This window comes from Orycteropus afer, unplaced genomic scaffold, assembly GCF_000298275.1.
Source record: "Orycteropus afer afer isolate SDZICR_OR568_19922 unplaced genomic scaffold, OryAfe1.0 scaffold00041, whole genome shotgun sequence".
NCBI classification, from domain to species: domain Eukaryota; kingdom Metazoa; phylum Chordata; class Mammalia; order Tubulidentata; family Orycteropodidae; genus Orycteropus; species Orycteropus afer.
In genome coordinates this window covers 11,394,195-11,408,373 of record NW_006921628.1, presented here as the reverse complement: position 1 = coordinate 11,408,373, position 14,179 = coordinate 11,394,195, and the positions used below count along the sequence as shown (strand labels likewise).

Sequence of the window (14,179 nt, the reverse complement as noted above, 5' to 3'; positions counted from 1 at the left end):
AAAAGAAGGGAAAAGAAAGAAAGAAAAGTAACAGTGTTTTTTCCTCCTGCTGGTGCCTGAAAGCTAAACAGATAGTAATATATGGGATGTGTGTGTGTGTGTGTGTGTGTGTGTGTGTGATGAGTTCAAATACGAAAAGGAACTGAAATGGTACTGGTGATGTAACAGTGGTATTAATTCATTACCTATAAGTGATCAAACTTACATCCGTTTTCTCTAGACTTTGTTTGCTCAGATCAATAATGCAAATATGTTGATGTCCAATTCAGAGAATGCATTAAGATGAATCATTTGTATAAGCCTTTGCTTAAATTAATGATTTCCCTTCAAATGTCTTTTTGGCTTCTCAATAATCAGTCATATATTGTCATAAATTGCTTACCCACACAGCATTAGCTTTTGGTTATAGATGAGGTTCAAGGTACATTTTCAGCATGTCTATACTTTTTTTTAAAAAATAAAATAAAACAACTACTATTATACTTTTGTTATCAATTTCTCTTTTTTTCTAAAAAGATATTAAAATTAAATTTTAATTCTGAAACCAACCAGCTTCTTCACCTGTTTCTCCAAGTCTGGCAGCTTGGAGTGAGAAGGGTTTTAGAATAGGGTCAGGAGATAATAATCCAGAATAGATCTTGCCTCTTGGCATAATCTCAATGACATCTGCAGTCTCTCTCTACTCTAATGTTCCATTTTCTTGAAAAGAAAAAAGTTCTTCTCACCACAGCTTCTCCTTCAAAGTATAATTGTTGTTGTTGTTATATGTCATCGAGTCGGACCTGATTCATAGAGACCCATCCTTGGATTTCCGAGTCAGTATCACTACAGAAGTAGATTGCCCAACCTTCCTTCCAAGGAGTGGTTGGTGGGTTTGAACTGCCAGCCTTCTGGTTAGCAGTCAAGTGCCTTAGGCACTATGCTACCAGAGCTCCTTCAAAGTATAATTAACCATGTTTATAATTTCTCTTTGAACTATTTGGAGTTCAGTGGTTGGTAAATATTTGCATCTTCATTTCTTAGTCTTTGAGAGTTCAGGCTCTGGGCCAAGGGAATTCAATACTGTGGGTATAAACTGCTCAGTGAAAATCCTACCCAAAGCAAGCAGTGTGTATGTACCTTAACTAACCTCTCTGCAGATGTCCTCGTGTGTCCACTGAGGCCAGTGGAGCGTTTCCGTGACCTGCGTCCTGATGAAGTGGCCGATTTGTTTCAGGCAACCCAGAGAGTTGGGACAGTGGTGGAGCGGCATTTCCAAGGCACTTCTCTCACTGTTTCCATGCAGGTGAGTATGCAGATGGCCCCAGAGTGATTTTTCTTCCTTTTCAAATCCTAGCCTTGGCTTCTCCGTTCCTTTTAACCTGGCATCTCACCTGGTGAATAGCTCTGGTTGTTATCATCTTATATAATGGCAGAAAAATATGTTACTGATCCAGGGCAGCCCTCCTATCCAGTGACCTCAAGATGGCCTGTGGAACATCAGCTGAGGCAATACCCATGGCATTGTTTATGAGGCAAGTGGGAATAACGGACATGTGATTAGTGGTCATTAAGACATTCTAAATCTTTTACTGGAACTAGGTTTCACCATGTCATGTCCATTCCATGGTAAATATGTTTTAAGCACTGTATGGGCTGAGCCCTATTCTAGTTCCGGGGTGCTGTGATATGTAAGTTAAGGGCAGTTCAAACCCACCAGCCACTCTTCAGAAGCAAGACTGGACAATCTACTTCTGTAGAGATACCACTTCAGAAACAGAAGGAGGGGTCACTATGAGTCGGAACCACCTCGACAGCAGGGAGTTTTTGAGTTTTGCCCTCATAGGCCTTACCTTTTCTCTCCCTTTAATCAAGTCTTAGTGACTGCTCATAGATTTGTTAGAAGCTGGATTGACTGGATGTGGCCAACTCCCCAGTGACAAAACAAGATGACTATCTCCAGAGGTCTTTGGACAAAGCTTGAGCAAGCACACATCAAGGAGGGGACGTCCATGATGGGTCATCAGCTGTGGGCACTGAGTAAATGAGCAGAAACATATGAGGAGCCCCTTCAGAGCCTCTATGGAAAGAACTGGGGGCATCAACTCACCATTTAGTCAAAGGTTTAAAGTCCTTTGTGCCTCTGAAATGTGATGACTCTGCAATAACCCTTTGGAAAGAAATTGATTGTTCTATAATGTGAAACTTTGTACTTAGCACCTTCCCTTCTTTGTCCTCATCAGCACTCTATACCTTAGAGAGCCAAAGAGACCAGATATAGAAAGCCAATGTTTTCAGGTTAGAAAAAGTTCTGAAGCATCTGCTTCTCAAGGGAGAATTTTTTTTTTTTTTTTTTTTTTGCTGCCATTTGTGACAGTATCTAAATTTCCCTGTAAAATACCATTTGTGTGTGTGAGAGAGAGAGAGTAAGAGAGGAACATTTGAGTCATATAGACACCTTGTTCAGCTTAGAATAGGTTTATTTAATTTATGCTGCAACCTGTGTAGTTAGAGAGACTAAATGATGCCAAGTGGATGAAGACTCTGTCAGTGTTTAATGAAATATAAGAAGAAAAGTCATGAATACAGGAGATAATCAGTGCTAGTTATCTAATATGATTCACAGGATAGTTAAATGCATAAGTAGAAGGAGTGGGATGTGCATAGCATTGAGAGAGTACTTTCATATATGCCGAGTTTCACAAACATTTTTTCTTTCACTGTAAACCACATTAAGAACTCTGTTTTGCCATCATGTGTGCACCACTCTGTCCCACATATACACTGTTGTTAGTTGCCATCAAGTTGATACCGATTCATGGCGGCCCCATGTGTGCAGAGTAGAACTGTGCTGCATAGGGTTTTCAAAGCTGTGACCTTTTGGAAGCAGATCACCAGGTCTGTCTTCTGAGGTGCCTCTGAGTTGGTTCTGACCACCAACTTTTGGGTTAGATGAGCACCTAACCATTTGCGCCCCCGCCCCAGGAATGCTTATACCACATACATAGACACCTGTACAAATAAAAGAAACCACAGTTTCACAAAACAATATTTTGTGTACTCTGACAGTTTTGAGCCTATTGTTGTTGTTGTTATGTGCCGTCGAGTCGGCCCCGACTCATAGCGACCCCTCCTTGGGTTTCCGAGGCAGTATCACTAAGGAAGTAGGATTGCCCAACCTTCCTTCCGAGGAGTGGCTGGTGGGTTTGAACCGCCAGCCGTCTGGTTAGCAGGCAAGTGACTTAGCCACTATGCTACCAGAGCTTCTCCTATTATATTCTGTTTTTTTTTTTTTTTTTCAATGCAGGTCACAACTCATTAAATTAACTTCGTAACCCACTGGATTATGTCTCCAACTTTGAAAACCATTGATGTACACAATTCTACTTAAGCCTCACCACTGCAGGAATTCTCACTCCATTAGTTAGGCAATAACAGTGAGGGTCAGAGAGGTAGATTTCCAAGCAAAAGCTTTGTTTTTGTGTTTTGGGTGGTGGCTGAGTGAGTTTCCTCATTTTCAACTAAGGAAATAATTTTGTTGGACTTCAGAAGGCTGAAAGAAGGTAGCAGGGGGGAAGAAGTGCCTAGCTACAAAAGATCACTCTCACTTCTCTTCCCCCAGTTGAGAATAGCCAGAGAAGAGTCTTTCTTGGATGCTCTTCCTGTATGAGATCCCATGTTCTTACTTCATGGATTATATTTATAGCCAACTTCCTGAATAGAGACATAAAGTGATCTGACATTAATTAGACTATATCTTATTTAAAGATAACCAAAAGGTATGCTACTTTACCTCCCCAAATGTTTTTAGCCTTCCTTTGATGCAATTTAATCTATAGCCAAGAGCAAAGAGCATGAAAAGTAGCAAGGGGGATGGTTCACTGGATAAATCATATCGTTTTTATACATTACTTCTCACTTACTTTCCGACGGAAATGGAGAAGTGTCTGATCCCACGCATTTGAAGTGAATGGTCCCCATGAGACTACTATAAATTAACACACAATGAAATTGGATCTAAATTATTAATGGGCAATATTTCTGAATAAGCAGGAGATACCATCTATCTGTCCTCACCTGTTTTTTTTTTTTTCCTTCTGCTTCTAGGATGGCCCTGAAGCTGGACAGACTGTGAAGGTGAGTGCTTATTATGTGCATACAAATTAATAAGGGGCAATTATGAGAACTAATAAAACATCAAACTGAGTCATTTTCAGCACAATGATGTTTCATTATGTCATCTTCGAGGTCAGAGAGACCCTCATTGCTAGAGCTATAAATCCTGACATTATAAACTGTGCCAAACAATATGTTTCCCATTAGTTTACAAGACATTTACCTTTTGTAGTAAAATTATTATTGTACAAGTGCTAAAGCAGAAACTACATCAGGAAGTCCTAAGACAGAAGCTGAAGTCAAAGGGGTCTGTGTGAGGTAGTGCCTGAGACACAGCGTGAATGCTTTGTGGGGATTTGCAGGTGATGTTAGGTCTGGGGTGTCTTGGATGCACCTTCTCTTTCTTTTGACAGTGTACTTTTTCTCTTCATTCCTTGTGGGAGTCCTTGAGGCTCCTCTTCATTCCAGGTACAGTATTTCTCTCTGTTCTCCTTCCCTCCATCTATTCTTTTCCTCCTTATGTACTTAATATTAAAGTTCAAACCTAATGGAGTCAGTGGAGATCAAAAATGTATTTTTAAGTGTGCTAGGAGAGGAAAGGAGGGTTTATTGAGATAGTCTCTGCTTCCATAGTAAAAACAGAGGAATAATACCCAGGCTGATTCTGATGCTGGGTTTCAGGCCCTTTCATACAAATGCAAATTCCTTTGCAGCTGGGTCCCAAGCACTGAGTCAAAGAAAAGGTTATTTTTGCAGTGCTAGAAATCAAAAACAAAAAAAGTAAGTCAAGCTGGGGTGCTAATGTTATACCTTGTGAATTCAGGTTTTATGTCTCTGAGGCTGGCTGAGTGGATAAGGTAATAGTTGGCACCAAACAATGGCAAAGAAACGTAGTTTCCTTCTGACCTTATTTCATTTGATTTTAACATTTAAGAAAGCTACTGTAAGGACTTATAAAATCTTTGTGTTGTGCCTTTGAGGAGTAAATTTCCTGTTAGGAGTGCTAACAAATGGGTCACCAAGTTCTTTATTACAAAATAGGACCTCTGAGTACTCTGAACACACAATTTGGTAATGTGGGCAGAGAGAAATTAAAGGTTTCCTCCATTCTGTTGTCTACCCTCACACTAAATATTTAGACAGTAAAAAAAGGATATAAGGCCACTAGCTTCTTTTGAAAGTCAATTTTTGAAATATAAAACAGAGATGTCTGAACTTGGTTTACTGGTCTTTTTTCTTTTTCTTTTTAAATAGCATTAAAATGTAGATTTCAATAATGCCAGATTAGTTAGATGCATTATGCAATATCCACTTGATGAAATTCCTTCAGCCACTGAAAGTGATGCTATAGATACTGTTCTGGTTACCTAGTGCCGCTCTGACAGGAAACATACCACAAATGGGATGGCCTTAACAAACAGGAGTTTATTCTTACAATTTGGAGGCTTTAAGTCCAAGTTCAAAGTGCCAGGTTCTAGGGGCTGGGTGAAAGCCCCTCAACCTTGGGGTCCAGCTCTGCCTCCTGCTCCTGGCCCACTGAAGCTGGAGGTTTTTCTTCACTCAGACAGCTGCTGGCTGAGGCTGAGAACTCCCCAAGGTTGACAAATCAAAAGGCACAGTTCTGATGTTACCAAACCACATGGCAGGCCATTCACTTAAATCCATTCTAAGTCCCAAAGTCAGCAGAGCATAGCAGGCTGCTGAGCAATGACACAGCTACATGCAGGGTCTAAGCATGCCATAGGCTAGAGACCATTCCCAAGACGTCTCCTTAAATACAGGAAGCAGACCACACTCCCAAAGGCAGCTACTCAGCTGCTTGTGGTAGATCCCACCATGGAGTTGATTGCCAGTCTCATCATGGGGAATAATTACCACCAGGTGCCCAGCCACTCAACCAGGCCCAGCCAAGTTGACACACAAACATAACTACTACAGATGCATAGCTAGTAACACAGGGGAATGCAAAAGTATACCGAGTGGAATGCACAGATTTGTAAAGTTGTTGTTATGTGCCGTCCTGTCGGACCCAACTCATAGCGACCCCTCCTTGGATTTCTGAGGCAGTATCACTACGGAAATAGATTGCCCAAACTTCCTACATTGATAACATGCACACATTAAACATATCTAAAATGGATATAAATAGATAGGTTACATGATCTCAAAATTTCATTTTAGAATTGCCATGAGTCAGAATTTACTTGACAGTAATTAACAACAACAAAGAGAGCATTAAGAATATTTGTTATAAAAACAAATTGTATGAATCTATTTATATGAAATATTCACAATAAGCAAATTCATAGAGACAGAAAGTAGATTAGTGATTTTCAAGGGCTGGGGTGGTGGGGTAAGAGGAGTGACTGCTAACGGGTAGTTTCTTTTAAAAATGATGAAAATCTTCTGGAATTAGAAAATGGTGATAGTTGCACAATCTTTAGAATATAAAAAAAACACACTGAATTATATACTCTAAAATGGTGAATTTTATTGCATGTGAATTATAGGTCAAGTAAAAATAATCGAGTCTGGCAGGACTGAGAACCATAATTGTAGATGTTTTATCTCTGATAATGACTGTTTTTTATTTGGCCAAAATCTTTAATATTTTTGTTAGCTTTGATAGTGATGATGACAAAGTAGTTGTTAGCATATAGTTGAAATCTGATATATTTGAGTTGCTAAATGCAGTTATTTTTACAACCACTGTTATTATTTAACAAGGAGCTCTGGTGGTGTAGTGGTTAAGGTATTTGGCTGCTAAATAAAAGGTCAGGGTTCAAACCTACCAGCTGTTCCATGGAAGAAAGATGAGGCAGTCTGTTTCTTTAAAGATTTACAGCATTGAAAACCCAGTGGGGTCACTCTAAGTCAGAATGGGCTTGATGGCAGTGAGTTTGGTTTAAGTGAGTTATTAAGTAGCTTAAATCAATCCTTTTTTCCCCACTACATTTTTTTTTTCCCAGCAGATTATTTTGTTTTGAATATCTTGATTATTTACCACATGATCACACGATTTCTCATTCTGAACATTTAAAATCCTCTGTGGAGTATAATCTCACAAAAACTCACTGCCATCAAGTTGGATCCAACTCACAGGGACCCCTCCTTGGGTTTCCGAGGTGGTATCACTATGGAAGTAGATTGCCTAATATTCTTCTGGGTTTGAACCACCAGCTTTCTGGTTAGCAGTCAAATGCCTTGGCCACTACGCCACCAGAGCTCCTGTGGAGTATAATGGCTAAAAAAAAAAAATAAAATAAAATCACACATACACAAAACCTAAATGGCAGATGAAGTTTTGAAAAAACAATTGTCCTTTTATGCCATCTATGCATCTCAAATTATTCAATCTGTATTTTTCACTGTTTGATTCTTATATCACCTTCATAAAAATTAACTTTGCTTTTAGTTTTTTATAAAAAGATTTATACTGCTTATTCTAAACCTGCTGAGTTTGAATATCTGTAGTTGAGGAATCATCATTATTAGCAAACACCCCTGGTGATTGTTTTCAGAGTGTCGATATTCACTGATCTTACTATTTTCTGGTGATAAAATAGTAAGTGATGATGACCACATACCCTTGATCTGTGGAAGCCAGTCTTGTCATAGCCAGCCCCTGCAGGAAGCAAAGCAGCATCTTCAATATTCTGCTGTCCTGTTCTGAAAATGACAATTCAAGACTCTCAGCATTTCATATTTTGAGATTCACACAGTTACACATTTCGAGGCAGCATTTGACAACCTGCCATGGAAAACGCAGTGACTGTTCTCTTCATCTTTGCCTCTTGCCTCTGATTCTTGGTATTCTGCCTGATGCCTAGGTTCTAAACCATTTTTGTCTCATGCTGTGTAGTAATAGCAATAAGCCCAGTAATGATCTCTTCCCCCAAAAGCAACCGTTGTTATTGTTAATGAAGGTGCACCGCTGAGTTAGCCTCTTGAACATAATGCCACTTAGGGTTTTTTGTTTCAGGGGCTTTAACTTCTACTTTGTAAAGAACAAGGGTGGCCTAGCTTACTCTGTAAAGCACTTGTAGCAGGAAAAGGGAAATTCTGAAGTAAAAAGTAACCTCTTATTTCACAATTGATTATGAGCTCTCCTTGTTGAGGTTTAAAAGTAGTAGAACACTTTTACCCACCAGGTGATTCTGCAGTGATTTAGATGTCCTACAGGCTTGAGAAACAACCTCTTTGTTCAGGTCTCAGTCCAACATCACCTCACATTAGCCTTTTCTGATCTAATATAGCACTTCTACACACCTTACTTCCTTACTTCCTTTGCTATTGCCTTATTAGATTTCCCTCAAGGCATTCTTTACTGTGTTTTATTGTTTTCTCTGTTTATGTTCTTGTGCCCATGAAGTTCCTTTAGTTACTCTGGAATGTCAGCTTCATGGGGACCTGAATTCTCTAATTGCTTATATGGCTCAGTTATGTGGTGTGGGGAGAAGCATGGAGACTACACTGGGACTTTGCTTAATAGAACATATCTTTACTCCTCAGTGTCAAGTTACTGCTGTCAAGTCAATTCGACTCTTAGCAACCCCTCCTTGGGTTTCTGAGGTGGTATCGCTACGGAAGCAGATTGCCCAATCTTCTTTCCGAGGAGGGGCTGGTGGGTTTGAACCGCCAGCTTCTGGTTGGCAGTCAAATGCCTTAGGCACTATACCACCGGAGCTAGTTAACATGAAGTAACCCATAATGTGTATTTACAATTCGGTGTGTATTCAGGAATCTGAGTTTCCTGGAATTTCTATCAAAAATCTCCCATATCCCAGGTGTCACTGACAAAGACGTCAATTTCCACAAATGAAACCCCAAAATCGTACTCCCCTATGTAACTCCAACTTGCAAGCCATTAAGGCAATGTTCAGTCCATTAAAAGGGATGCTGCTTAGTAAGGTTAATGTGAGCTATCTTCTAGCACAATTACTATGTGCATCTTTGGGTGGGAGGATGTTTTAGGTATATTAAAGAGAGAGATTTATGCCATGCAAGTAATCGGGAATTTCATAAGAGCTATTTATAGAAAATGCTTACTTACACTCTTCTATGTTTATGGTGCTTGAATCCTCCACTAAGAGGCTTAATTTTATAGTATTAATGCAGTGGGAAGTGTCTCTTAATAACTGTTGAGATATCAGCAATTACTTTCCAGATTGCTCCAAAGAACAAGAAAAGAATTTCTTTAAAGAAGAGTGATTTAAAAATTAAAGAAAAAAAGAACTGCTGTTCACTGAGGCATTTTTGTAGCCTTAGGAAATATTTTTTTCTCATGTGATTTGGTGATATTTTGGACTCATGAACATAGAGAACATTTTAGCTCTTAATAAAGTAGGAAGCTCTGGTAGCATTGTGCCTAAGGCATTTGACTCTTAACCAGAAGGCTGGCTGTTCAAACCCATCAGCCACTCCTCGGAAGAAAGACTGAGCAATCTACTTCTCTGGTGATACTGCCTCAGAAACCCAAGGAGGAGTCAATTATGAGTCAGATCTGACTTGATGGCAGTGAGTTTGGTTTGGTTTTTATTTTGGAAAGTGTAGTAGTTAACCTTCAGACTTTGGTGTCAATCAGAATTTCCATAGGAATATTAGTTCTATTAGTAATTCTGTGACTTTGGGTCACTTATTGACCTCTTTGAATATCCATTTCCTTATTTTTCAATTGGGGTACCCCTATCAATTGTATTATGTGATGGGAGGAGAAATGGAAGAGGTAGATAGCATGGATAGGCAGCTCTATGACTAGCCAGAGTTAGACAAACTGCAGTCTGAAGGCCTAGTCCTTTAGACTTCCAACTCTGCCCAAGACTTTTGACATCAACTGCAAATTCAAGGGTTTCCCAAAACCACCTTCAAGTTTCATAATTTGCTAGAAGGAGTCACAGAACTCATGAAATGCTATCATATATATTCATGGTAATGATTTGTTACAGGGAAAGGATACAGATCAAAATTAGCAAAGGAAGAGACATGTAGGCCACAAGATGCCAACCATGAAGATTTCATTATTCCCAAGATGTGTTCCCATTTCAGTATCAATATGTTACAGCATGCACACAGGACTGCCAACCCAGGAAGCTCACTTGAGCTTCTGTGTCCAGAGTTTTTACTGGGGCTTCATGACATAGGCATAAGTGATTGATTGATTGATTGATTGCCATGTGGGTTTATTCAATCTCTAGCCCCTCCCCTCCCTAGAGATTGGGCTGAGACCTGGGCCTACCAAGAGCTACCTTATTAGCATAGACTATCATTTGTGGCTTGAGAAGCCCACAATGAATAACAAGGACTGTTATCACTCAGGAAGTTCTAAGGATTTAGAGGTTACCTCCCAGGATCCAGGGACAAATGCAAGAGCTCTGTTTAAAACCAAACCAAACTCACTACCATCAAGTCAATTTGGACTCATAGTGACCCACATTGGGTTTCCGAGGCACTAAGTCATTATGGAAGTAGATTGCCCAGTCTTCCTTCCACGGAGTGCCTGGTGAGTTTGAACCACCACTTTCTGGTTAGCAGTCAAATGCCTTAGGCACTATGCCACCAGAGCTCCTTAGAGCTCTGTTTAGTCAATGCCAAATTCATGCCTGCATACTGTTATATTGTAATCTTTCAATAAAATGGTAGGTGTCATTGTTGCTGCGATGGTAGTGGTGGTGATGGTGATAGTTCTTGTGACTTTGTCTTTAGTTTATTTTATACAACTATTTTATTTCACTTTTTAGTTTATTATTTAAAAAAAAAACAAAAAAAAAAAAAAACTATTTTCTTTCATCATTTCATCTGTCAGTTTGACTTGCTGGCATGGAGATTATGCCCAGAAACAGTGTGTTTGTGTATGTGATGTGCCTGTAAATTTTAGTAGGCTGTGTGAAGGATTCATGTTTGCCTAGCCCTAAGTAGATGGGTCTCCAGTATAGTCATGCCTATCTGAGTGTAAAGTGTGGAGATCAGGTCTGAGAGACCCATTTTCTATCTCACCCAGTCCTTTCAGTCTCAACCCCTCTTCAAAAATTCAAGATGGTTAAAAGAAATGTGGCTTTAGAAGAAGTACAACATGCTATGAAATAAAACCAGGTCCAATCTTTATGTAAAACTGTAATCATGAGATACTCCTTCTGCTATGGACTTTATCAAGTCCGCATAAATAAGGTCACCGAGCCCTATACAGCTACCATTTCCATAGGTTCATGATGGATCTGCATTGTGAGCAGCAGCTGCTCATTTTTACCCTGAGTTCAACTGGCTAATGGCTAGTGCAATGTTGTTTTTTTCAATATATCTTCTATTGCCAAAATTTAGGATTTGAGGCTCTAGAGAACATTTCTAAATTTTTTTTATTATTATTTATTTGAAATGTTTTTGCTTATTCAGCCAACAAAACTTTTTCTGAACATCTACAGAATCAGCTTCTCGAGGCTGAGATAATTTGGAGAAAGCTCTGGGTTATTCTGTCAAGAAACATTCACATAGACCTATATGTATAACATTGGCACATATTTGCAAAGGGATCATGGTCCATTAAGGTGACTCATGGTCCACTAATGGACTTCAGATAGAACTCCTAGCATTCTCTTGGCAGGGGGTTCCAAGATGGAGAAAGCTTATAGGCTGGTGTGGAAAAATGGAGGACCAGTTCATACATAATTATAGTATATGGTCAAAAGTGAAAGTTACATAAGGAGGAACATATACACAAGCAATAGATTTATCCCATTCAAGTAAGGCCTGATGAATAGTATTGAGGGGATGGGGTTGGCTAGGAGTTGCATATGTATATAGAATCTGGAACAAGACCAGCTTTGCCACTTACTGTTCTTGGAGCCATAAATTCATCTTTCTTAAATTTCTGTGTCTGTTTTCTCATCTGTAAAATAAGCTACAACTAGGTTTTAAGAAGATGTACCTGACATTGATGTTATTTGTAGCCTTGCTGAGCTCACTTAATTATTATACACTGAAATTTCGCACTATTAATTACTGCCTTTCAGATTAAAGTCTCGAGAGAACTTTCCTCTAATCATATGACTTGTGATCTTTGAATATCTTATTTGAACTTGTTACAAAAATTGCATTTGAATATTCAGAAATCTGCCTTATTAATTGGGAAAAAATATATTGACATTTTCTATCCTACTGTTTCTAGACTCACTCTATCCCCAGGTGCTAATGAGTAAGGCTTAGTTCTTAACTTACAGTGTACTTCACAATTACCTGAAGTAGGTCTTCAAAGTTCAGAAATCTGCCTGCCCCCTGTGCCCATTCAGAACATGTGGTGGGCAGCCAAAAAAGCACAACCCAGTGCACTTTCCATAAAAGTGACAACAAGTTATGAAGGAATCTCCACAGAGCCACTGCTCTTACCCAAACTAATTCAGAAGAAAGATTTGGTGTGCACCTAAAGGATAAATACACATCTTGAAAACAAAAAATGATTTTTCTCTACTGTTATTTATCATTTTCATCTGGAAATAAATTTCAAGAGAGCTATAATTTTCCAAAGGACTTTTATCCTTTGATTAAAGTCATGATGAAAAGTGCCTCGCCTATGTTTATACCTAATGCATGTGTTTACTGCCAGAAGAATTAACATCTTCAGGATGCAGTCACTTTTATCTTGTGGAATTGCCTTACAATTTGCATTTGTGCTCTCAGAAGGAATCCAATATCGCTAAATTCAGTAAACCAAAAACAACTGTGGTCCTGGAGGATGAGTTTAGATTTACCAGTGGGAATGGTCACCTTGGAGATAGATGCTCTTTCCCTCTGAGGAACATTTATGATTACCTCATTCTCCCTACCCACCCCATATTTGGGGCAAAACACATGATACTCCATGCCCCAGACCAGTAGAAGGGGCCATGAGCCTGCCTTTCTTCTTTGGGAACCTTCCTCTTTTTTTAAACCCTCAAGCCCTCTTCTAAATGTGTATCAAATTCATTGAATTTTTCCATTTTTAATTGGTTAATTTTCATTTGCATGCCAATTGAGTCAAAGCCCTGAAAGAAAAATTGGTCAAAGCCCTCTGGTATTCTCACATTCTAATTTATTTTCTCCCTTTTCTTTCTAAGTTACAGGCAATGAAGGTAGATTTGTGTTGTAGGGGAAGGGGAATTAGAGCTGGGCTGAGGAGGGTGGAGATAGGGTTTGCAGTGTAGGGGAGTTAAACTGTACTGATGAATAAATGAGGACCCTGGAGGCTCACTGCCTGGTTTTAATCACAGATCTGCCCCCTAACCAATTGTGTGATCCAGGGAAAGTCAATCTGCCTGAGCCCCCAAAAATCCAAAACCAAACTCACTACCATCAAGTCAGATCCAACGCATAGTGAGCCCTCCTTGGGTTTCCGAGGTGGTATCTCTATGGAAGTAGATTGCCCAACCTTCCTTCTGAGGAGTGGCTGGTGGGTTTGAACCACCAGCCTTCTGGTTAGCAATCAAATGCCTTAGGCACTAGGCTACCAGAGCTCCCAGAATCCCCTGTTTATGAAACGGGAATCTTAATGAGAGTCATCTCTCATAGGGCTATTGTAAGGTCCAAATGGAATAATGCAAGTAAATGCCTTTAAAATAGTGTCTGATACATAGTCAAATCTCAATAAATGTTCTCTATTATTTTTAGAGTGTTTACTTAAGCCTCACTTAACCCTCTAAAGTGTGTAGTAATTATATTTGACCCCTGGGGAGACATATATTTACAAAGATAAAGAGACTTCTCAAAAAAAAAAAAAAAAAAAAGTTTTGTTGATAGTAAAGCTGAGATCCAAACTCAGACCTGTTTGACTCCAAAATCTCAACTCTTTATTACATCATGTAATAACATGTAATAATAATCTAAAAAACACTATATAAGCACAGTTGAAGATGCACAAAGAGAGGTTGTTTTGATCCTCTTATGCTGCTCTAACAGAAATTATCACAAATGGGTGGCTTTAACAAACAGGTATTTATTACTACAGTTTAGTAGGCTAGAAGTCTGAGTTCAAAATGCCAGTTCTAGGGGCTGAGTGAAAGCCCCTTGACCTTGGGCTTCAGCTCTGTGTCCTATTCCTGGCCCAATGGAGCTAGAGGCT

The 14,179-nt window shown here is 39.3% G+C and overlaps 1 protein-coding gene across 1 annotated transcript in view; it reads left to right on the top strand.

The window, feature by feature from the left end:
- The first annotated feature begins 919 nt into the window (after window positions 1-919).
- The window catches only part of FHIT (fragile histidine triad diadenosine triphosphatase), a 360,151-nt gene continuing 346,891 nt past the window's right edge, over window positions 920-14,179 (top strand). Inside the window, exons 1-3 of the mRNA XM_042780472.1 lie at window positions 920-941; window positions 1,140-1,285; window positions 4,087-4,116. Coding sequence (XP_042636406.1) covers window positions 920-941; window positions 1,140-1,285; window positions 4,087-4,116 — 198 coding nt within the window. The remainder of the gene's footprint in view (window positions 942-1,139; window positions 1,286-4,086; window positions 4,117-14,179) is intronic.